Below are 25409 nucleotides of genomic sequence, written 5' to 3'. Positions count from 1 at the left end.
TGTGAACGCAGTCCTGAACAGTGTTACTGGATATTCTTTTCCAGGAAGACTATCAAAAGTAATGGTTTTCAACTGTTTTTGCTTCAGGACCCAGATTTAACACTGGACATCAAATGGCGACCCAACACACTACCAAAATTGTTTACCGTACAAAAGTAACAAATATTTCGGCCCCACTTTATATTAGGTGTCTTTGACTACTATACCCAAATTGGGTTGTTTTTAGCCCAGCCGCTGTTTAAATATGGGACAGAACACACGTTGGGCTAAACTAACCCAGCAAGTTGGGTTGTTCATTTTAACCCAGCAAATGGGTTATTTATTCAACCTAAATGCTGGGATAATTTGATCTCATAAGTGGGTTATTATTTTCAGATTGTTTTATCCTTAAAAATATTTTAAAACAAACCACACCATAAACAAATGTGTAAACATGGTAGCTCCTTAATTATTGGATAAATATAATTACATACATGCAATAAGTACATTTAAACTATTTTACAAACATTTTAATAAACAGCATGTAGAACAATAAAGTAACATTTATAATTAATGTTAAATACACTAGGCATTAAAAACATTAAACCCCCATTGTATTATTAAAAGAATAGTTCACCAAAAAATGAAAAAATCTCTCATTTACTCACCTTCATCACAGATGTGTATGCCTTTCTTCTGCTTCTTAAATTATTTGTTTTTGTTCAGAATATCTCAGCTCTGTTTGGTCCATTATATGCAAGTGAATAGTGGCCAGAACTTTGAAGTTCCAAAAAGCATATAAAGGCAGCATGAAAGTAATCCATATGACTCCAGTGGTTTAATCCATGTCTTCAAAAGTGATATGTTAGGTGTAGAAACAGATCAATATTTAAATCCTTTCTTAATCTAAATCTCCAAATAAACAGGTGCCACGTGTGACTCTTAGATGTGAAAGTGAAGATTTATAGAAAAAAACAAAACATTAAACATTCTTTTTCTCACTTTTTCTCACTTTCACACTCATTTAACCACTATGGATTACTTTTATGCTGCATTTATGTGCTGTTTGGAGCTTCAGAGTTTTTAGTCATCATTCAGTTGCATTGAATGGACCTACAGAGCTGAGATATTTTTCTAAACATCTTCATTTGTGTTCAGCAAAAGAACGAAAGTCATACACATCTGGGATGGCATGAGAGTGAGTAAATGATGAGAATTTACATTTTTGTGTGAACTATCCCTTTAAATGTTACTTATAATTCTAGTGTCTATTACTAAAAATTTATTATTTAAGGAATGATTTAAATCCATAAAATTAAATAAATAAAAATAAGAATTCAAAATGACGGCCTGTTTTGCTGAGTGTAGGATGTAGCGGAATAAGGCCTTGACATCTCAGCCTGGTGGTACTCCACTATATTTGTTCCAACCTACAAAAAGACAATAAGAAAGAAAAGAAAAAAGGTTAAAGAAAGATATCAACCCATAATGTTAGCAATCTAACTGGATTACTGGAAGCATGGTTAATAAATGTAAATGTTTCTATGCAATAACAGTCGAAGTTTGCACCAGTTTTGCCTCACTGGTGATGGTTTTAAAGTGCAAAAAAAAAAAAAAAAATAAAAATAAAATCAGACTTTGATTTGATATTTAATGGCTCATAATTTATTTATTAATTAATAGTTACCTTATTTTTTCCCCCTGACTATTTTCTACTCTAAACTCAAATACGTTTTCAGTGTTTACCATGCACACCAACGTATCTTGGATTTGGATGAAGCCCTGTGTAGAGCGGTGTGTTGAAGCTCGAGACACGAGTGTTGTGAAATGGCCTTCGTATCAGCGATGCACTGCTCGCGTCCGGTGTAGGCAGGGTGATACAGGGTATGAACTAAATGAATCATGTAGGTGATATATTTTGTTTTCAAAAAGGCAAATTTCGCCGAAAGAGGACGTTTGCATTACTAAAAAATCTGAAAAAGTAAATAAACCTGTTCAGCATCCAGTGGGCATTACAGACTAGCAAAGCCAAAGCTCATGAAACTAGCTTGACATCTAATAACAGTTGATGTCATATGAGATGTCATGTTATGATTATGGAGTGGTGTCTTTGCATTTTCTTGTGTACAGTAATGATATTTTAGATAAAAACACTGACACAAACCTTATTTCACAGAATAAATCATCCAATTTGTCTGCTCTGATAACTGCTCACTCCTGAAGACGATCCAAAAAGCTAGCGTCAGGTAACTCATCTGCTGGGTTGTTCTAACGCCACTGCTGGGTTGTTGCATTGGGGTGGGAGGAGGGGTGTATAGTTCCAACTGTCAGTGAAAATGACCCAGTCACTAACCCAGTGACTGGGATACACAAAAACTAACCAACAGAGAGAAAATTTCCCAATTAAATGACCCAACAGGCCCAACCCAGCATCTGGGTTGAAAAAGTAACCCAGCATTTTTTAGAGTGAACGTACTAACATGAAAATACGAACAGCGTATATGTGTACAATAATGTACTTATTTTGTAACTACGTGTTGTTCTGCAAAATTTTCACAAGATTCACATTTGCTGCTACTGAAGGCCGGATCTAGGGGGGTGCTGGGGTGGTCTTTGAAAAAATTACGATTTTGGTTTCTAAATGTCTCTTGAATTTCAATGGTTTCATGCTCTCAGCAGCAAGTAATTTACCACACAAAAGATATTGGGGTTGTCATAAACCATGTTTATCTTCGCTGCTAGCGAATCCATATATAATGTAGTCTGGTTTGTATTTTTGAGTTTTGGTCATGCTTTTTGAGGGTGAGAATATGACAGGCAACCTGTCCATACTGGTATCTACCTGATTTGGCCAACTTCTATAGATATGACTAGAGTTGGGGTACTTGAGTTCGTACTCGGATGTAATGGACTTGGACTTGTCACGGACTCGGATACATTTTTACTCTGACTTGACTCGGACTCGAGCCTTTCGGACTCTTTGGGATTTTTTTCAGAGTCCATGGCATTTGATTTGTGATGCAATGAACAAGATAAATAAAAATAACAAAACATAAATAAATCTGCAAGAAGTTGTAGCACCCCCTGATGTCGTAGATGTAGCAAGAATTTGTTTCACCATGTTGAGCAAATACACCTGCAGGGCGGCACACTCAGTCAACCAATATGCTTGAATGTTACGGAGACTGCTGATATTTGAAATGTGGGGCAAAATATGCTCCCATAGTAAATTCCTGTTTTATTCACCTGTTGTTATCTAATATTTGATATACACCACCAGTCAAATGTTTGGACACAGCTATTCATTCTTTATTTTTATCTTTTTCCTTTTTCCCCTATAGGATAGTAATCTAAACTCTCTCTCTCTCTCTCTCTCTCTCTCTCTCTCTCTCTCTCTCTCTCTCTCTCTCTCTCTATATATATATACACAGTATATATTACATTTTAAATAAATTGTGTGTTATAAAAAATCAATACATAAGCCTAAAAATGTTATCTAAAATACAGCAATGGGTCATTGAATGTACATGTAATTAATATAATGAATTATATATAGTGAATTATTAAATGATTAATAAATCATTTATAATAAATAATTTACCTGTAGATCACAGAGACGATAGAACATGCTCTGACAAAAAAGGTTGGGAATCCCTGATCTAAAGGGAGAAACTTGAATGTTGACTGAGGATTTGATGAGAAATGACATGTTGCACTGAATTATAATTAGATTGTGGATGTTTATCTTCTCTAAATTTGGCAACTATTTTCTCACTCTCTCAGTCTTTCCTATTATCTCTTTAATTTTTACACCCCATGTCTCTTTTTTAGCTCTCACTCTCTCACTTTCTCTCTTTCTCCTTACACTGTCGCTGTCATCTCACCACCCTCAGCTCCTGACGTCCTCTCTCTATCTGTGTCGTGGTACATTTCATCATCATATATTTCTCCCCATTCACTAAGCCTTAACTTCTCTTTTAGTGATGCTGTATGTTGAAATTTACAAGCACGGTTGTTAATCAGTCTAGTAAAATGTCTTCAGGACTGCACCTGCCTTTAACTTGACCCTCAAGACTGGGACAGATCAATACTATTATTGGCCGTGAACAGTGCAGGCAGCCACAGGAATAATGAGCTTGCAGAAGTAGTGGCTGAATCATTCGCTTGATGATTAGTCCCAATGCAATCTGTAAGATCAGCTCAACACTGTAGTGGGAGAACTCTGTTTAATGTAATTTAAAGGAATAGTTCTCCCAAAAATGGAAATTCTGTTTTCATTAACACACCCTTATGCCATTCTAAACTTGCATGATTTTCTTTCTTCAGTGAAACACAAAAGTAGAAGTTTAGCAGAATGCCATGGCTGCACTTTTCAACTATTTCTGTAATTAGGAAAAATTCAATGTTGTTTATAGGGTATATGATTTTAATGTTTAAGTGCTCTGTTATTTGTAAGACTTACTAAGATTTACTAAAGTGACTACGTGATTCATCAAGCCTGAAAATCTTTTCATAAACAGACACTGCGAGAGCAAATAAAAACAAATGAAAGACTGATTTGTTATCATTAATCTGATTTGTGCTGTGCATCATGCTGTCATTGTGGCAAAACAGAAAATTCAATGAACACCCATTGATGACATGCATTAGAGTCATGACGCACACATGCAATTTGATAGATTGCACAAGCAAATAAGTACCTGCTATTTGGGATCTTATTAAATCAGGGCAATTATCAAAAAGATATGCTGTTGACCCCAAAAAAGTCAGTGCTCATAAACGTTGTGAATATACTTGTATATATGTTTTTTTTTTCTTGTCAATTCAATTCAGTCAATTCAGAAATAAATCTGTGCGAAAAGTGTGGATTGGATTATGTATATTTTTTTAATGATTTTTTGACAGTTTGAGGTATTGTGAATGCGATTTCAGGTGAGTTACTGAATTATTAGCTCACAAACTGAGGTTTTTGATATAACGATTGGTTTCCAATGACAAGGGCACATACAGTACACGTTGACTCACACACACACACACACACACATACACACACACACACACACACACACACACACACACACACACACACACACACACACACACACACACACCACACACACACACACAAATACTCTCTCCTGCTGAGCTGCCAGCTGCTTGTTTTGTGAGTAGTGGGCTGCCTGGTTCTGAGCTTGCTGTTCCTGTCCAAACAAACTCACGATTCAGCTGCAGCTTAAGGTCACCATCCAGAATTTGCAGTATTCACTGCTCTTAGATCAGTCCGGATAGAGGTCAGAGAACTTGAGCCACTCTGACTGATGATATGTTCCCTTCTGAAACGTGCAGGAGATCTAAATCACTGTATGCAGCATAAATCAATTCTGCACTAGGTTTTAACTGAGGGTCTGTGCACACATGCGTCAGATGTTTTTCAGGGTCTCGCATCATGAGCGTCGCATTTATAAAGGAAATGATTTTTCATTACTTACTCTCATATCGTTCTAAACCTGTATGACTTTCTGTCAAATGAGAAACAAAAAAGGAAAAAATGTAATGAACATCCCAGTCCGTCTTCTCAACAGTTGACAGTGCCTCACTTTATAGCTTATTAAAGCACCCAAAAGTATCATAAAATACTTTCTGAGCCATGCAGTTCATGCGTCACACTGCTAGACCTAAAAAAGCAGTTAAAAATATATCTCCATAACATTTCAAACCAGGGCCAGATCTAGGGGGATGCAGAGGTGGGCTTTTTTGTGCTGTCATTTCTGAGTTCTCATGCACATCGCGACTATCTATCTGTTTGCCTGTCTTTGTGTCTTTTTTATTTTTTATGTCTGTCCTTTGTTTTTCATTTTCATCTCTTTTTATTTGTTTATTCATGCTCTTGTTCTCTATCTACTTTTAAACCTTGTTTCATGTCCCAGGGTGACCTTTCTCCTTCTCCTGCCCTTTTCATAGTTTCTCACTGTGTATATGCGTGAAGGTTGATCTAGTATACACTGCGGTGCTTTCACCCATGAGTGGACATGCTCTGAGGGCTTCGTCAGCATAACACACACAGGTGTACACACACACACATACACACACAAATCTATGCACAGTTCCATTCACAGTTAAAGCTGCTATTTTGATCACAGTCATGACCATGTGAGCATTTATCTCTTGTCCAATCTTACATGTTACACCAGTTTCCACAACAATTACCAGCAAGCATTAACATCTAATTAACATGCATGGCCACAACACCAGCACAAGACACCCATTCGCCATCATGATAAGCTGCCAGGCGTGCAATTAGCTAATTATGAAATATAATTGCCAACGTCTCTCAGTGTGTCTGGCTGTGAGACTGATGGGGCGAGTCCTTCATCTTGAGTTTTTGAGGGATACACTATGAGCTACACAATAGTCACATTTGGTCTCCATCTCCAATAAATCCCTATTATGCATGTATTTCTCTCTGCCTCATTGAGTTTGCATAGAAGTCAGTAGGGATCAAAGTCAGGAACTGGGTGAGCCTCTGCCTCAATAATACGTTGTGTTCTGGATGCTGGTGTGCTAATGTCCCCACCAGCCTTCTTAAAAGTGCACTCAGTTAAATGTCTGTTTATGTTGCGCTGACACCTAGTGGCGTAGCAGCATCCGCAACAACAGAAGTTAGGCTATGCATACATTAATCCGGATACATTTGAAAACCGTGTTTTCATTTTTGAAACACTCTCCATCCACACTGCTGGTTTCAAGAGTTTTCCAAAAGTTTCTCGTCCACATTGAAATGTATGAAAACTCTTAAATCCCCTTACTGCACATGCCGTTCCATGTATAGTCTGAAACGCAATTGTCCTTGTGTTCCGTCACCTTTGAAGGAATGCAATGTGAAGGTTGTACAAAGAAACATTTATCTTTAACAATGCAAAGTGAATAGCAGACAAAACAATGGTGCTGCAACATGGGCCGTCATCTTGATTGTTTTGGGTTGAATAAATCACATGACTGCGTCACATGACAACAAATACATAATCGTTTTCAGATATCTCTGTTTTCCCTGTCCACACTGCAAAGTGAAGACGGCGTTTTCAAATATATCCACATGGGAGAGCGTTTTCGAAAAGATTAGTTTTCGCTGTTATAAACGTGGTCTCAGAGTGGACGGAAGGCCAAAAATGTAGAGAAAAAGATGTATTTTCAAATGAAAACGCATTAGTGTGGACATGGGCTTATAGATGTTATTGTAAGAAAGTGTCATTTTTGCAGTCTGCCATGTTTTTTAAAAAGTTTATAATTATTGAAAATAAAATAAAATACCAAGTGCACTTTTAAGTGACTCAACCAGGTTCTTCACAAAGATCATGATGGTTGACCAGCAATGTTCACTGGCGAACAACATGACTATGCTTGTCCTTCAGCAAGACCAGCACCAAACCAGCACTAACCAGCATAAACCAGCTTGGACCAGCATGGTAATTCATTGTTGTCTAAGCTGGTCTTTGATGCTTTTCAGTGGCAAATAAAAACCGGCAAACATTTGAGTAATGTTTCACTTCTTTATTATTTTATATAGCTGATGTTTTCTAATAACTCTTGAGGATGAGAATTTGAGCATTGCTCACTCCGAAGAGACCCTGCGAAGCAAATTTCAAATTATTTTTTGTTTATCATATTTGAAAACAAAATGACAAACAGGACGCAGAAATAATAGACTTCAGCACTGCATGGCAGACATAATGCCACTAATGTCAACAAATATGAATATATCACAATAGTGAGCTTGACAACTCAATATAGTTTAGTTAAAGGAAATAATTGCCTTTCATACACAATATGTCATTTTGACAGCTTTACATAGTGTTTCTCAAGGTCTCATGCCCAGTTTAGACAGTTTAGAAAAGGTGCTCTGGCTAGCCAGCAGATCCTGAATCTGACTGTGAGCCAGCTGGTGAGAGGCAGGTTTAACTGAATGTACTATCAGAGGCTGTTCCTGGGTCAGCCCAAACTGTGCTGGTGTAGGACAGATGTGACCTCTGTAGCCTCTGACAGTGATCAGGCTTTTAAGGAGGGAAATGGAGGAAATGCAGGTGGCGGTGAAATGAGATCACAGAGGGCAGACATGATGGGGAAAATAATAAAACAGAAGAGTGGAGAGTTAAGGCAAAGATCTGTCTCTGTCTCAAATTCTCTTGTTTCTCCAAATTCAGTTTTGATGGCTGCCCTTTAAAAAGCCTCCAGATAAATTGTTTGCTAATGAAACTAATACCAGATACACGTCAGTGAGTAGATACTCTCTTCGTCTTATCTCTTTCTTTTTCTCCTCTAAGAACCCTTATGTTCACACATTTTAAGGGATGCCTGTTGAGATTAATAATTCTCACCAGTCACATTTCCTTGCTCTGGCAATAGTACAGGCTCTGTGCTTGTGGAAAAGGGGTGTCCTTGTGCTCCAAGTGCTTTATAGTTTTAAATATTGATTCCCATCCGTGTTAACTCTCAACAAGCTTAAGACAAAATAAAAATGGAGATTCCTTTATCATTTAATATGTAGGTTTTATCAGAAATTATCAGCTTGTCTTTAAAACAAATATAGGGGTAAATCTAAAAAAATATATATGTTCAGCTACCATTCCTGGAGTTCGCTAGTTCGCATCCCAGGGCGTGCTGAGTGACTCCAGCCAGGTATCCTAAGCAACGAAATTGGCCTGGTTGCTAGAGAGGGTAGAGATACATGAGGTACCCTCCCTGTGGTCACTATAATGTGGTTAGTTCTCGGTGGGGAGCGTGGTGAGTTGAGCGTGGATGCCGCGGTGGATGGCGTGAAGCCTCCACATGCGCTATGTCTCCGTGTCAACACGCTCAACAAGCCACGTGATAAGATGCACGGGTTGGCGGTCTCAGACGCGGAGGCAGCTGGGATTCGTCCTCCACCACCCGGATTGAGGCGAATCACTACGCACCTACGAGGACTTAAAAGCGCATTGGGCATTCCAAATTGGGTGAAAAAAAGATATATATATGTTCAGGTGATATTAAAAAAGCAAAAAGAAGTTGTATTGTATTTTACTTAAAGAAAAATTATCGTATTTTTATGACCATTAAGATTGTTTGCAGTGTTATCTTACAATAATGCTGCCAAAGTCTGGACGTTTTACTGTAGCCTACTTTTTATTTTTATTTTTTCAAGTTCTAATTTTTACATTCCCAAAATAATGTATTTTTTTTACATTTTTTTTTAAAGATGCTTTAATTTTTTAAACAAACTATTTATATTATATTATATTAGATTGCATTATATTATATTATATTATATTATATCATATTACTATATTATATTATATTATATTATATTATAACCAGTTTCTTTGTTTTAAGGTATGGGTAAAATATGACCTGGACAAGTTGTTGACAGGTTTTGTGAGCTTCCACTGTAAAACATCAAAACAGAACTAGCTAAACTAAATGTTAGTTTCTTTCAGTATATGAAAAGGTTTGACATGTCTAATGTCACACTGAATCATTCAGGCTAGAGGGGGTAAGGACAGCAGGTTCTGTAGATCTTGGCACTCTTCCTAATCCCAAAATCAGGTCATGTGTGTAGTGGCCCTGCCTACACAGCTTATAGTGGATTTCATCTTGTGTACATCCAGCTAAACTCTTTGAGGGCTCAATGCTCAAAGGAACCTTGCAAAGTTCACTATTGTTTCACAGGGGAACTAATGAGCTTTTCACACCTGAAATTGTTAACCCCATGTCATTCTCAACCCTGGGTTAATGTAATTAATGCTGAGTGGTTAGGTTTCAAGATTTCACACTGTACATTTGTAAACCCTGGACAAAGGTATTTGTATATTTACAAGTCATTACACAGGGTTAAAAGTGGTATTAAAGGAATAGTTCGCCCAAAAAAGAAAATTCTGTCGAAAATTACTCAACCTCATGTTGTTCCAAGTAGAGCTGTCACACTTACTCGATTTAATTCGATTAAAAAAATTGCAGAATCGACAAATCAAAAACATGGCGGAAGTGACACAATCCACGGACGAGGGTCCAAACACATAAGGACAAGAGGTGTCAGCTGTGTGATAGCACTTCACTTTAGATTTGAAAAACAATGCAGGACCTAAAAAACTATAACATCACTTCAGAAATGCAACAGAACTCAAAAAGAAGGCATTCAGTTTTCACAGACCCGCTGGACAAACGCGATAAACTCTGCATGCGATGTGCGGTGCTACGTGTCTAGATGCACGATAGACGGTGAGCCATTCGTTTCCGCGAGGGACACGCTGAACTGAGCGAAAACACATTGGAATGCATTCTAAACTTATTTATCTACACATTCGTTTGCAATATAGGCTTTTATAAAGCAACATAAAATTATATAATGACAAAGATGTCCGTCGGACATGCAAAAAGTTACACACACAGTGACGGATGCACACACTTTCTGCTCAGTAAATCTGACTGAATCTGGACGATTTAATGAGGTTATATTCTGCTGATTGTAATTTGTAAATTAATTACAGTTTAAATGTAAATGCGATCTTCCTCATGTAAATTAGATTTCATGATGATTCATTTTGTAATAGTTCGCAATGCCCCACTTCCGATAAATATTTTATAGTTCATGGTCATAATCACAGGTACTGAATAAAGCTGCAGCTCTGAATGCTGTCAGTGAAATATCAGCGTGAGCCATTAGAGCCACACAGCTGTGCTTCTCACGCCCCACAGACACAATATAAAACTTTGGCTTACCTGAAGGAGAAATGAGTGGAAACATGTATCTCTTAATGACGCAATTACTGTTAATATTATATTCTGTGTTGCATGTAAGTGATATATAAAAAAAAAAACAACAACAAACAAATAAAATGGCTTTTATATCTCAATGAAATAGTTCAAACATGAATATAATGGCACTTTTCTACTGCACGTTACGGTTCAACTCGACTCGACTCTGCTCGCTTTACTTTTCTGAGCTTGCTTTTCTATTGCAGTTTAGTGCAGCCTCAACGTGGGTGGGATTATAGGCTGATCGCCATAGTTGCGTCGCCCCATCCAGCTCTCGTTGGATCCTCTCCTCGGCTACTAACGAGAGGAACGTCTGCACCTCGTTTATTGACCACGCCGTGGTTTTGCGCACAGCCATTTCTATTTACAATTTGAAAGTCACGTGAACAAATGATACTGCTATCACTGTTGCTAACTTTAAAACTAGCGGGTTGATGTCCCGTGTCGCAAAACCAGTGACACTGGTAGTGACGATTCTCTCTGATTCTCTCTGATTCTGTTGAACTAGTTAAAGAAAATATAGATCTTACATAAAAAAAAAAAAATTAAAAAAAAAATAAAAAAAAAATAAATAAATTCTTTTAAAAAAATCTCTGTCAATCTCTGTCAGTTTGAATGACATAATTTTTTATTTTTATTATAGATCTGCTTTGGGTGTCTGTTGGCTTTAGATATTGTTTGCAAAATCGTTTTGTGGTTGTTATTCAATTGCAGAGGGCTAATGAATGCACTTTAGCCAAACGTGACTTCACCTCGACAACTTTATGCAATCTGAGTTATTCAATCATTTTTCCGTTTACTCGATTAATTGTCAGAATATTCGTTAGATTACTCGATTACCAAAATAACTGATAGTGACAGTACTAGTTTCAAACCTCTATGACTTTCTTTCTTTTGTGGAACACAAAATGATATGTTAGCAGAATATTAGCCTCAGTCACTATTCACTGTCATTGCATCTTTTTGCTATACAGTGAAAGTGACTGGTGACTGAGACTTTTGTGTTCCTTGGAAAAAAGTAAGTCATAAAGGTTTGGTACAACATGAGGGTGAGTAAATGATGACAGAATTTTATTTTTTGGGTAAACTATCCCTTTAACACAGGGTAAAAAAAGACCTGGTGTCACGACCTCCACCGGACAGCCCTCTCCTTTCTCCTTTTTGTGAATGTGTTTGTGTCTGTCTTGTGTTTGAGCTCATGGCTCTACTTTCCCTGCCTGCTTATTTCCTCCTGCCACGCCTCCTCGTTTAGTCCTTGTCATGTTGATTGTCTGCACCTGTCCCTCATGTATGTTCCTCTGTATATTGTGCCATCAGCCCTCTTGTGTTTGTTGATTTGTTTTGTTAGCAAGTTCATCTGTTCTTGTTCTAGTCTTGTTCCTGGGCGATCCAAGTGATTGTATTTATTCTGGTTTGTGTTAAGTTAGTTTTCTCTCCCTCATGAGAGTTTTGTGTTTTTCACTCATTCCTGCACTTGTGTCCTTCTCTCAACACCTCGTACTATGACACCTAGGGTTAAGCAGAGTGTAAAAAGCCCTTTAAATTTAGGAGTATATAATTTCCAGTGAACAACACCAGGCAAATTACTGCAATGTTCGTATTCTCATTTCAATATTTGTGCTTTCTCCAGCAAAGCTGTTTTTAAAATAGAATGCATTTAGCAGTGAGAGGATTTTTGCTGCTTGTTCAGTTTACTAAAGCAACACAATTCTAGAACAGTCTGTTGCACATTGATTTAATTGCATTCTATCCATTTAAGTTTGTAAAATGGAAGTTTACTTAATCCATTTGTGTTTTTGAGGACTAAATATTTTTTGTTGTTAATTTAACATTGATAAAACTGGGAAGGGATTTTCCATTTCCCAGCATGCTTTGCATGGGACTCGATAAGGAGTGTAAATGTTAAAATGACATGTTATTTTATGTGTTTTTGTGCAAGATGAATATAAAGGGGGATACTTGTTAAGGTGTAATGTTTTGTTATGTTGAGATTTAGAAGAGTTTCTCTATGTTGGAGTTTTGGGGGTTACCATTATGGTTAAGAGCGAAGCTTGAGCTAACGATGAGGATAGGTAAATGTTACAAATGAAATTGATTGTTTGCTTCGATGAGCAAATTCTTTACTAATCATAGCATAGTTGTTAAACTACACTCTATAGTGCTTCCAATCAGGATGCATTTAGCGTGCTAAAGCCTGTTTTACACAGCACTCTGAAGCAGTCTGTCATGAAAACTTTTGTAGCAAACAACGCTTGTGCTTTTACACCAGCAACGTTTCTGCTGCAGAAATGGCTGCACTCATGAGGGTGATTAGTGTTACCTTTGGTGAACTTGGAGCCTGATAAATTGAAGCCATTCTTCTTTACTCAATTGTACTTTACAAAAGTTTAGATTTATGTGCACTAAGTAGTACTGAGGAGAATCCAGTGTGCCATATGGAAAACTTAGATTCCAGTCATAATTTCCCTTATACTGTATAAGATGTGCTATAACTCAAATCATTAAATAAAACTAATGATACTTTAATCAGTTTACCTGTAACTAGTTAACGTTACTTAAATTAAGTTTACATGAGCCAAATAAGTATGTTTACTTAGAAAAAGCATGCAAGCCTTTAGATTTTACTGTGTACATAATATAAAGTTATAAAATGGTTTTCAGGAGTGAGCTACTGATAAGTCATGAAATTGATTTTTAGAAGATTATTTCATGCGCTGACAGCCAACACAATAAGCTCTGCTCATTTCAAACATCATTAGTGGAAGGAGGAGGGGGAGGACGATGAGCCTTAATGTTGTTTTGCACAACAGAGGACACTGGTCACTCGGTTTGTTCAAACACCAGCCATAACTTTTAAGTGCTTCCAATGTGAGTAAACTAATAAATACGCACTGCTTTTGCTCTGCTTCAGCCTTCAGTGTAAAACAGGTGTAACATTCACTTTCACTAGTTGGTACATTAAGGCCCGTTTCCACCTGGTATTACGATGTATCTCAGGTGATCTGATCACATGTGCTCTGGCGAGACACATCGCTGTTTACACCTGGTCACTTAAATGCGTATCCTGTGACCACTTGTGGTCAGATTTGGAGGGCAGGGTCTCTGTATGTGACCATGTCAGTGTGTTACTGCATAATAATAAAGTGCAACAAAGTCAGAAAAGACAAATAAATATATTTTTTAAATGTAATCTTAGCACATACACAACATGTCAAGCAGAATTATCTGTTATTTTAGTGGATTACCTGTATTAAAGGAGCTTCAGGTGTTTATGTTTCTCATCTGTGTTGATATCAGACACACTAAAGAAGATCTGTGAAGCTCTCATGATTGTGTATGTATCTGCTTATTAAAATGTTCTGATTGGACGGTTATTTCTTTTTAAAAGCACTTGTAAACTGAAAAGTTTAAACACTTGTTTTAGCGCAGCAGTTGATTGACAGGTGAGGGGTGACGCTTCACTGCTGCCGGGATGGATACAGGATGGATTAGCATTTACACCTCAAACGTGATGTGGACACATGCATTTTTTTACCACATTCGTATGTGGTTTCTGTGATCCGATCACAAAATGTTTTAGACCCCATTTAGACCTGTATTTAGGGCTGACCACATGTGATCGGATCACCCGAAACATAATACCAGGTGGAAACTGTGGAACAGTTTTTGTATTAGAGTTACACTGACACATCTAATTTTGTTGGGTTTACCTAATGCAACTAGGTTCTTTCTACACAAAGTGTTTGTGTTGATATTACTTAGTAATTTTAAGTTAAGAAAGCTCATTTCAAACACGTGGAACCACTGCCTATTCAATCATATTCAGCCAAAGAGCAATTTTTTTGAGTGCATATACTGTAGCACTCAAGGAGTGCATATTTATCATATAAACTAAAAACATTTTATTAATTATAAACTTTTTTGGTGCTGGTCTAGCTGGTGGATCAGCATAGCCATGTTGTTCACCAGCAAAACCTAGCTTAGAGGAAGTTGGTCGATAAGAATGGTTTTTCTGATTATGCTGGTTAAGGATGTCTGGCTAGTCAAAAAGCCTTGTTGGAACACCAGCACACCAGGGCCAGGCAAGTCTTGTACTTTATTTGGACAACTCAATACTGTAATCAAAACTCCACCCTTGTCTCCTCATCACTTACATGCAAACTATCCAGCCTATGCCTCCCTCCTTTGAGTTAAACCTCAGTCTCTCCATTGGAGGTGAAACTCTGAACCCGACCCTACCACAGTGTGTTCTAAATATGGCTGAGGTAGAAGGGAGAACACCCATGGACAGGCTTGGAAAATCATACATTTGAATCCAAGGCCAGACTCTGACTGAGCAAACATTGAAATCACCAGGTACTGTATTTAGCCTCCTCACAAAGCAGCTTGTAATATACTTATTTTTCTAGAAAGAGAAAGTATCAGCACTGACTGCATTTTCATAGTGTGTCTGTGAACAGAAAGACATGACCTTTTTTAAAAGATTGAGAAGACACTTTGAGGAAATTATTAGTGTGTTTCCCAATATGTCAAGGAATAAGACTTACACGCCCTCCAGCACCCATGTGTGTGTGTGTGTGTGTGTGTGTGTGTGTGTGTGTGTCAAGGGCAGACAGGACATGTGGTGGGATAGTAATACGGCATACTCTGAGATGTCAACCCTTCAATAGTGAGGGCACAGAAGCATGCTGCATCCAAACACACACACACACACACACACACACACACACACACACACACACACACACACACACACACACACACACAGACATGTTGGTTTACCTATCATTATGAGGACTTTCCATAGACATAATGATTTATATACTGTATGAACTAAAGATTCTGTCCCCTAACCCTAACCCTACCCCTAAACCTAACCCTCACAGAAACCTTTTTGCATTTTTACATTTTCAAAAAAACATAGTTTATTATGTTTTTAAGCGATTTAAATTATGGGGACACTAGAAATGTCCTCATAAACCACATTTATAGCATAATACCCTTGTAATGACCAGTTTGTAACCTAAAAAAGTCCATGTAAACCACCCAAACCCACACACACACACACACACACACACACACACACACACACAAAACTGCAAGAAGACAAATTACATGAATGGATTTGCATATAAACAGAAGCAGACAAAAGGGAGGAGGTCCTAATTGATTTCACTGACTCAATCACTGAAATGTCAAAATCCTACACATTTAGTACTCCTAACCCTTAAGATGGCCCAAGAATTCTCTTTATCCTGTTATAAAGCATTGCTGTTATTATTGCTCATACTTATTAGAATATCCCCTAACCCTGAGTATTAAACTTTAATGTGCAACTCATCCTAAACTGTTTGCACTAGGAAGATTTATACCCCAAATTGTGTGGCTTTTTTGAGGAGTGCCACTGTGTTACTTTTCTAAATGATTTGGCTTATTATTTTTGCCAGACGGACAAATAAATAAATAAATAAATAAAAACAGGCAAAATAAATAAATAAATAAAAATAATCCAATGTTGAAGGTGGGACCCATGGCATATCTAGGGGACAGAATATAATTTAGACTTGGGGGTGGGCTCTTTTGACTTGGGTTAGTAAGTAACCACCTGTCAACCACCCAGAACACCCTAGCTACTGCAGAGCAAAGTCTTGGAAACCACCCAGAACACCATAGTATTGCGGCTCTGAGTTTTATACTGGCAAGCACTTCTCGTATTTTCTTCAGAAAATATAAAAATGTGGTTTAAAATGCTATTATTTTTCACAGTGCGAGTGAGTTTTGATGTATTGCTCACATTGAGTGTGACCACACACACTTCATATAGTTGATTCTGGGAGCAAAACTGTAGTACACACACACACACACACACACACACACACACACACACATAGTCACACAAACAGTTCAAACACACACCACATCAGATAAATATAGTATTTTTATATTTGTAGATGCAGCCTGATACACATGGTCATATGATAAACAAAATTCTTCACATTGTTATTTAGCATAAATATAAATCTATTTTCAGTGGCCAGTCATGTAACATTAGCACACATTCATTTTTGGAATTGTAGCTACATACACTCACAAACACACATGCAAATGGTCAATACATGACATATACTTGAGGGAATACGTGAGCGACTCTCAAGGGCCATGTGTAGTGATGAATGTAAAGTCATTTGCATACAAGAGACTCCACAGTGGAAACACAGGGTATAAATCAAACACTATGAATTAGACATACACTGAACCTGGGTGCTGAGATACTCCAGCAGTGTTTAATCAATGGTAGGCATATTTATGAAAGAATATGACATTATTTCTTTAAGGTCAGAGAATTGCAGTTTAGCACATTTGTCCTGTTAATGGTGGTAGGGATGTTGGATCACAGCTACAGTAGTGAGTTTATGTATGTTTGTCCTCATTTAGGTACAGTATATAGGTAACTTGTGGTACTGGAGATACTACAGTGTTGTAGGTGATTACTGATGACAGAAGTAGAATCAATAAATGTTTTCATGCTGAGAGGAACAAAAGTCGCATGTAGAGTAAATTACTGATGTACACACAAACAATCTCAGCAAACATGATAAAAAACCTAAAATGGTTGTATGTCATCAATTATCGCTGCTGACCCAACAAACTAATCTTTTTTAAAGCTCCATTTCCTTTTCTTCCAAGTACACAGCCTTCAAGACCTCTTTAATTTATCTTGTGTGTGTCCTGAGTCAGCACTGTGCTTATAAGCATTGGAAAGCTAAGGAACAGCAGTGCTCTCTCCACTCAACTCATATCTCTCTCTCTCTCTCTCTTTCTCTCTCTTTTTCTCTCTTTCTCTCTCTGACACACACATAAACACACACAAAATGAGGGAGTCCATTAGATCAATAACACAGATATAACAATGCACTGATGACATCACAGCTAATCTAGAAGCACATTTATGTGTTCATGTGTGGATTTCAAAGAATATATTCACTGATTATGCTGTTAGCCAAAACTGTGGAAACACACATTTCCAGTACTGTTTTATAATCCATATAAAGTTTTATTTGCATCGTATGATATAATTTATTTCCTGTAATGAAATGGATAGTTCTGACCATGAATTCTGATTAGATGAGCCGTGTTTGAAGCTACTTTAAAATGACTATAAATGCACATTCTGTATTAATGGGCCAAGCATAGGCAAACTGCCAGCAGGTAACATATTACTTTGTGGACTAATAGTTTATTCATTGAACTGCTTATTAAAAATCGATGTCTTTCAACATATTGCTGTTGTCAGCGTTTTATAAAAGCAATTATTTTTATTTTCATATTTTATAACTGTTTAGCAGCATGTATTTTTCAGGATTTGTTTGCTTTTAAAATTGGTTGTTCTGTAAAGTTATATCTGTGATGGAATTTTTGGGGTGATGAAGAGGGGGTTAAAAAGGCTAGGAAAGGAAAGGTGTTGAATTGATGAAAGAGATAAAGGAATGGTGAAAAAGATTTAGAAACTAGAGCAAGAAACATATCAATATGAAAAGAGGGAGCTGATGAAATGTGGATGTAGCATAGAAAGAGAGGGATATAGTGTAGTTGTGACAGAATGATGCCAGATACTTGTATGAAGGAGGAATAATGCATTGAAACAGAAAAATAGAGAGAAAGCATTAACTTGGAGACAGACAGGGACTTTAACTGCACCGAAGCTGTGTTAACTTAATCTTTTAATTTTCATTATTTTTAGTCAATTTTACTGTGACTAAAATGGCATATAATTTTAGTTAACAAAAATAAGATTTTATAGTTAACGATAATGTGCAAAATGACAAAAACATGTATCAAACTGTAACAGACCCAACTGTAACCAAATATTGAAGTATTTTGGAAAATGTAAACTACTTACAGTTATTTAAACATGTATCAAACATATTAAAGATGAAAATGTTTAATATGTAAGATCAAACAACATAAAAAAAAACTGTCCTAAAAACCTGAAATAAAAACATATAATGAATATACTGAAATACACTCACTGAGCTTTATTAGGAACACCTGTACACCTACAAATTAATGGGATTATCTAATCAGCCAAACGAGGAGCAGCAGTGCATTGCATAAAATCAAGCAGATACGGGTCAGGAGCTTTAATTAATGTTCAAATCAAGCATCAGAATAGGGAAAAAACTGATCTCAGGGATTTCGACGTGGCATGATTGTTGGTGCCAGACAGGCTGGTTTGAGTATTTGTATAACTGCTGATCTCCTGGGATTTTCATCGTGTTCCTAAGAAAAGTGCTCACTGAGTGTATTTGCTGCTTTTTAGAAGTTACTCACGAATAGACAGTTTAGGATAATGTGTTACATATAGCATGTTTTTAAGGATAAAGTGTACTCACAAGTTACGCATTCTTGTAACTTAGTTCAAGTTCACCTGTTCATTCACTTCATTGTCTGTGCAGATTTAAGTTGTAAACGTTTATGTTGTGAATATAGCTAATTAATCTCACATATAAAGGATGCATTTGAGTGACGTAATTAACCAGTTAGTAAAATTCATTGTACAGGTGTTCAACTCTTTCAGCTCCCTCGGCTCAAGCAAGAAATGAGAGAAATCCCCAACATACGATGACTGGATTATTTGAATCAATTCTTTCTAAAAAAAAGATCAACACTTCATCAAAGACCTTTTAGAATGGTCAAATGTTAGAACTTTAACTACTATCGGGCATAATATTTTAGTCTTTTTGTCTTTAACCTTCTCATTGTTTTTGCAGACTCTTTTAAATAAAATGCAAGCTAGCGGAAAGCTGAGTAATTTCTTTCTTCTTCTCTCACTCAATCTCTCTCCCTCTCTCTCTCTGCTTCTCCTTAGGTGGCATTCTAGCACAAACCATCAGAGACCGGCCATGCCTTTATCCTTCGGTCCGTCCCACCTTTCCCCCTTGTCCTTCATTCACCTGTTCCTCCTCCTTGTTCTCCTCCTTTCTTTCTCCACCACTTCTCAAGCTGACTCCCATGATGCACCCCAATCTACCTCCAACTGTTCCCAAAATGAAGATTGTGCAGATGGGGTCCTTTTGCCTGTTTGGAATCCCCAGAATCCTTCAGTTGGCGACAAAGTAGCCCGTGCCATTGTGTACCTTGTGGCACTTGTCTATATGTTCCTAGGCATGTCGATCATCGCTGACCGCTTCATGACTGCTATCGAAGTTATAACGTCTCAGGAAAAGGAGATCACTACAAAGAGACCCAATGGGGAAACCGTAACAACTACAGTTCGTATTTGGAACGAGACTGTCTCCAATCTAACCCTCATGGCTTTGGGTTCCTCAGCACCTGAGATCTTGCTTTCCGTCATTGAGGTCTGTGGACATCAGTTTGAAGCTGGATCTCTTGGTCCCAGCACCATTGTGGGCAGCGCTGCCTTCAACTTGTTTGTGATCATTGGCATCTGTGTCTATGTGGTACCTGACGGTGAAACACGTAAGGTCAAACATCTTCGAGTTTTTTTTGTGACGGCGGCGTGGAGCATGTTCGCCTACATCTGGCTCTATCTCATCCTCTCTGTGTTCTCGCCTGGTGAGGTCGAAGTGTGGGAGGCAGTGTTGACTTTCCTTTTCTTCCCTCTCTGCGTGGTCCAGGCCTGGATTGCGGACCGTCGTTTGCTTATTTACAAATATGTCCGTAAACACTACCGAGCCAACAAGGGTCGCGGAATCATTGTTTCCGAGGCAGGGGAGGAGCTTGCCAAAGACGGAGAATTCACGAAGATGGACATGCTGGAAATTGATGGAATGGCGACACATCTGGATGGTGTGCTCGGCAGGGAAGTTGGGCTTGGTGGACGGGACCAAGAAGACGAGGCCAGGAGAGAGATGGCAAGAACTCTGAAAGAACTGAAGCAGAGACACCCTGACAAGGACATGGAGCAGCTCATAGAGATGGCCAATTATCAGGTACAAACACATGATACATAAAGACAATCTACAGACATTTCACAAAACAACATGAGATGACAGGGATAATCTTGATATGGGTATGTGGAGGATTAATAATTGTGTAGATCCAGGGTCATAATTATTGTGTTGATCAGGGGTTCTCAAACTGGGGTCCAGTGACCCCCAGGGGGTAGAGGTCTGCACAGGCATTCAGTTGAAGTCCAAACCCAGCCCTTACCTCAGAAAGTGTGACATTACCATCAAATTTCAAGCCCGAACACGACCTGAACCCAAAATCGATCATTCTTTTAATAATTATTTTCTCCAAGCAAGTACATTTTTTCCAATAGGCTGTATTTTATTTAAGCATCATAGGCAACATCCAGCACTCACTGACCTCTGCTTGCATCATCTTGGTCATAGGATGGACTACACTCTCTTAAAATTGAATACATAGACAATAAATTAACGCCAACTTTAGCTTTCATCAGCCAAATAAAAAAGAACACTTCAACTACGTGCACTTCTTCAGTCAATTCAGAATGGACTTCAAAGACCCTAAATCATTAATCTTACAGTTCATACAAAATCTTTTAGTTTTAAACATTGCCCACCAACATCTACTCAGTTTACTCACTTAAAACAAGAGCTGTACTACATATAGATAACTCATATTGGTATTATATTCATGCTATATTGCCAGAGGGTGAACTGTCTCCCCCAGCTGAGCCTGGTTTCTCCCAAGGTTATTTTCTTTCTCTCCGTAAACATCTTACATCTTGCTCACTAGGGGGCTAAAGACAATCATTTTTTAAAGCAAGATTTTCAATCAAGTAATTCATTTAAACTGCACAATGAAGACTTTAAGACATTACAGCATCTGTAAAGCTGCTTTGAAATGTTTCTTTCTTTCTTATAAAGAGGAAGTGAGGGCAGGTTAAATGTCCAACGTATCTCTATTTTGACACACTTTTCAGCATTCTACACAAAATGTTCTGCTTTTCAGCAGCACGTCAAACACAGTCACACACACAGCTTTGTGCATCTCTCTCTCTCTCTCTCTCTCTCTCTCTCTCTCCGGCGGTCTGGATTGCCCTTTTTTATCCCTCTCCACTCTCACTGCAAACACAAAACAGCTGTTAGGGGTGATTTCCCACAGGTATCAATCCTTACCGTCTTTCCCGGCCTCACTCTCTGCAAATGTCGCTCGGCCACGCCCCCATCACCACAGTTGTGAAAAGCGCTATACAAATAAAAATGACATGACTTGACTTGACTCTGATATTAATATCTCCTTCCTTGCAATGCACATGCTTTCAAGAATAGTTTGTATTTGTCTTTCTGCCTTTTGCATGCTCACTAGGGTTGGGTATTTTTGGTGAAAAACACTATATGGATACATTTGAATTGAATTGAATTGAATTGAAAATGTTTCTCTTTGATTTTATACATCTAACATTATTCCAATAGTGGGTGGGGGGGGGGGGTAATGCTGTCAACTTAATACAAAATATTTATTTAATTTTTTTTTAATTTAGTACAATAACAGTATAAGCCAATTATTTCATTTGGCAAACAACGTATTGTCTTTATAATTAAAGACAATCAACTTACTATTTTTCTCACATAGTATACTGTAAATGGGTCTTCTTTATACATTAAATATAGCTGCCTTTATATTTTAAGGGGGTCCCTTGGATCATCATATTTGGGGGTCCTTGGCATCACAGATGTTTGATTGATGTTTGATTGTTCGTTGTAGATTTTCCCAGGATGTTGAAATGTTGATTTAAAACCCCAATTGAACTAAAATCTGCTCAATATATTTAACCTTAAATTGCTTGAAGTTCCATTCTATTCAAGCCAGTTCATTTCAGATAACTATTTTACAGCTTGCAACTAAACTGCAGGTTACAAAGAACTTTGAGTTAAGGTTCCTCCACCTCATCTTTGCAGGTCTTGATACAGCAGCAGAAGAGCAGAGCTTTCTACCGCATTCAGGCAACGAGAATGATGATTGGTGCTGGGAATATCTTGAAGAAGCATGCAGCAGATCAGGCCCGTAAGGTGGTCAGCAGCGGAGAAACACGAGAGCAGGAGAACGAACCTCATATTACACGAATAGAGTTTGAACCTGCCCTCTACCAGTGCTTTGAGAATTGTGGGTCCTTAAAACTTACTGTCCAAAGGCATGGAGGAGATGCAGGATGTACTGTCAAGGTACGTTTAAAGTGAAATACTATAACTTACTTCTAAGATACATTCTTGGACTTGTTTATTATTTATAACACAATCACAGTCACAATTGCTAATATTCTATAATATTTATTGCTAGATCCTCTGTAAGCAGAATACCTCCACCAGTAAAGAGAGATTTTTTTATTTTTTTTTATCGGTGAAGTGTGTAATATTTTTGATGTTGAAATACTCCTGTCTCATGTTAATGTGAAGAGACAACTATAAGCCATTCATAGGTTGACTTACCGAAGGTGGTTCTAGGACTACCTTTGCACAAACAATGGAAAACGGAGGGCGGATCATTATTTTTGCACGTTCGTTTGGTGCCGTTAGTGGTGCAGAAATTATACCCTTCACCTTTAAAGGGATAGTTCACCCAAAAATGAAAATTCTCTCATCATTTTCTCACCCTCATGCCATCCCAGATGTGTATGACTGTCTTTCTTCTGCAGAATACAAATTTTACAGATTTTTAGAAGAATATCTTAGCTCTGTTGGTCCTTACAATGCAAGTGAATGATGACCAGACCTTTGAAGCTCCAAAAAACATTTAAAGGCCTCGTAAAAATAATCCTTAAGACTCCAGTGGTTAAATCCATTTCTTCAGAAGCGATATGATATGTGGTTGAGAAACAGATCAATATTTAAGTCCTTTTTATACTATAAATCTCCACTTTCACATACTTTAACATTTTGAAAGTGAATGTGAAAGTAGAGATTTATGGTAAAAAATGTTCTGCAGAAGAAAGAAAGTCATACACATCTGGGATGGCATGAGTATGAGTAAATTATGAGAGAATTTTAAATTTTGGATGAACTTTCCCTTTAAGGTTAAAGTTCAGTTCACCTAATAATGAAAAATTCTGTCATCATTTACTCACCCTTATATTGTTCCACACCAGTTTGACTATCTTTCTTCCATGGAACACATTCAGAGGTGTTAGCCAGAATGTTAGCTTCAGTCACCATTCACTTTTAATGTATGAAACGAAGATACAGTGAATGGTGACTGAGGCTAACATTCTGGCTAACATCTTTGTACTGTATGTGTTCAACAGAAGAAAGTCATGCGTATTTGGAACGAAATGAGGGTGAGTAAATTATGTGAGAATTTTCATTTTTGGATGAACTCTCCATTGAACTAGGAAGATATTCAGTAACCCTCCATATTTTCATGTCTCTCATGATTTGATCCTAGACCTTTCAAAACTTTTATTGATATATCACTCCAGGTTGACTACCACACAGAAGATGGCACCGCCAATGCTGGCTCTGACTATGAATTTGCTGAGGGCACATTGGTCTTTAAACCTGGCGAGAGCCTTAAAGAGCTAACCGTTGGCATTATTGATGATGACATCTTTGAGGAAGATGAATACTTCTATGTCCGCCTGAGCAATCCCCGCATAGTTGGGTGGGCTGATGGACATCCTATTGCTTTGGAAACCGGAGCACCCGCCCCCACCGCAGTCCTCGGCGAGGCCCACACAGCGACTGTGACCATCTATGATGATGATCATGCAGGAATCTTCACATTCGAGAGCGAATCAGTGCGGGTAAGCGAAAGCATCGGGATCATGCAAGTGAAAGTCCAGAGAACATCTGGAGCACGTGGCCTGGTGGCGGTACCGTACCACACAGTGGATGGAACTGCTCATGGTGGGGAGGACTATGAGGAAGTGTCTGGAAAACTGGAGTTCCAGAATGACGAGACTATGTAAGTCTGCTTTGTCTGTGTTTTTTTTTCTCAAAATGTGCTCCTGAAACACTGTGTGTAGTTTATCCAAGATGACAGGTGGTATCAGACAGGCTCACTTTCTGATGGCAATGAGCTGGTGTGCTGTGTGTGCATTTGGAGTTTTGGATAAGCAGAAAGCATAGACTGAAGAAGTGAAATTGTATTTTTAGTTTTTAATATACAAAATACAAATAAAAGTTTGTAAGGACTAAGTAAATGTTATGAAAGTGTACAACAGCAACAGCTGTGCCCTTGTGAGTTGACTTGTTTCAATTTGTGAGTCCAACATTTTATCTTAAAGTAATGACATCAAGCTGTGCATGATGGCTGGCCTCATAGTGAGAAAGCTTGGGGTAATATGTGATGCATTTTAAACTGTGAAAGTATATAATTTTTGCCTTATTCAGGTCATAGGTGACAGCAGGTACGCATTCAGAACCTGTTTGCTCAAAGCAATTACCAACAACCAGACTGAGCAAGAGTGGTGAAATAGCAATAAGCATTCCATAAAGTATGGTTGATGCTATAAAGGGTCTTTTGCATGTTAAAGAAAGCAATCTTTGACCTTGTTGAGCGGTACTGTCCCTCAAGGCCCCGATATACTTCATACAAAATCGAAGAACGAACGGGTGTTTGTTTTGGTGGTTTGTAACAGCTCTCCTGGGAGAACTTTTAAGAAAACTTCTTATCGACTGCTAAACACATTCTTACTGCCATTGGTCCACATCATC

At 37.9% G+C, this 25409-nt stretch overlaps 1 protein-coding gene across 6 annotated transcripts in view; it reads left to right on the top strand.

Moving 5' to 3' along the window:
- slc8a4b (solute carrier family 8 member 4b) overlaps positions 1 to 25409 on the top strand; it is a 100738-nt gene that overhangs the window by 20429 nt on the left and 54900 nt on the right. For all 6 annotated transcript variants that reach the window (XR_007892411.1, XM_051648605.1, XM_051648613.1 and 3 more), the window contains exons 2-4: positions 19637 to 20720; positions 22659 to 22922; positions 24173 to 24657. Coding sequence is in view for 5 of the 6 variants with exons in the window: in XM_051648605.1 (XP_051504565.1) it covers positions 19637 to 20720; positions 22659 to 22922; positions 24173 to 24657 (1833 nt within the window). In the remaining variant the exon portion in view is untranslated. The remainder of the gene's footprint in view (positions 1 to 19636; positions 20721 to 22658; positions 22923 to 24172; positions 24658 to 25409) is intronic.

This window comes from Myxocyprinus asiaticus, chromosome 2 (assembly GCF_019703515.2).
Source record: "Myxocyprinus asiaticus isolate MX2 ecotype Aquarium Trade chromosome 2, UBuf_Myxa_2, whole genome shotgun sequence".
Lineage (NCBI taxonomy): Eukaryota > Metazoa > Chordata > Actinopteri > Cypriniformes > Catostomidae > Myxocyprinus > Myxocyprinus asiaticus.
Note: the sequence above shows the minus strand (reverse complement) of the source record. Positions and strands in the feature narration are given on the sequence as shown.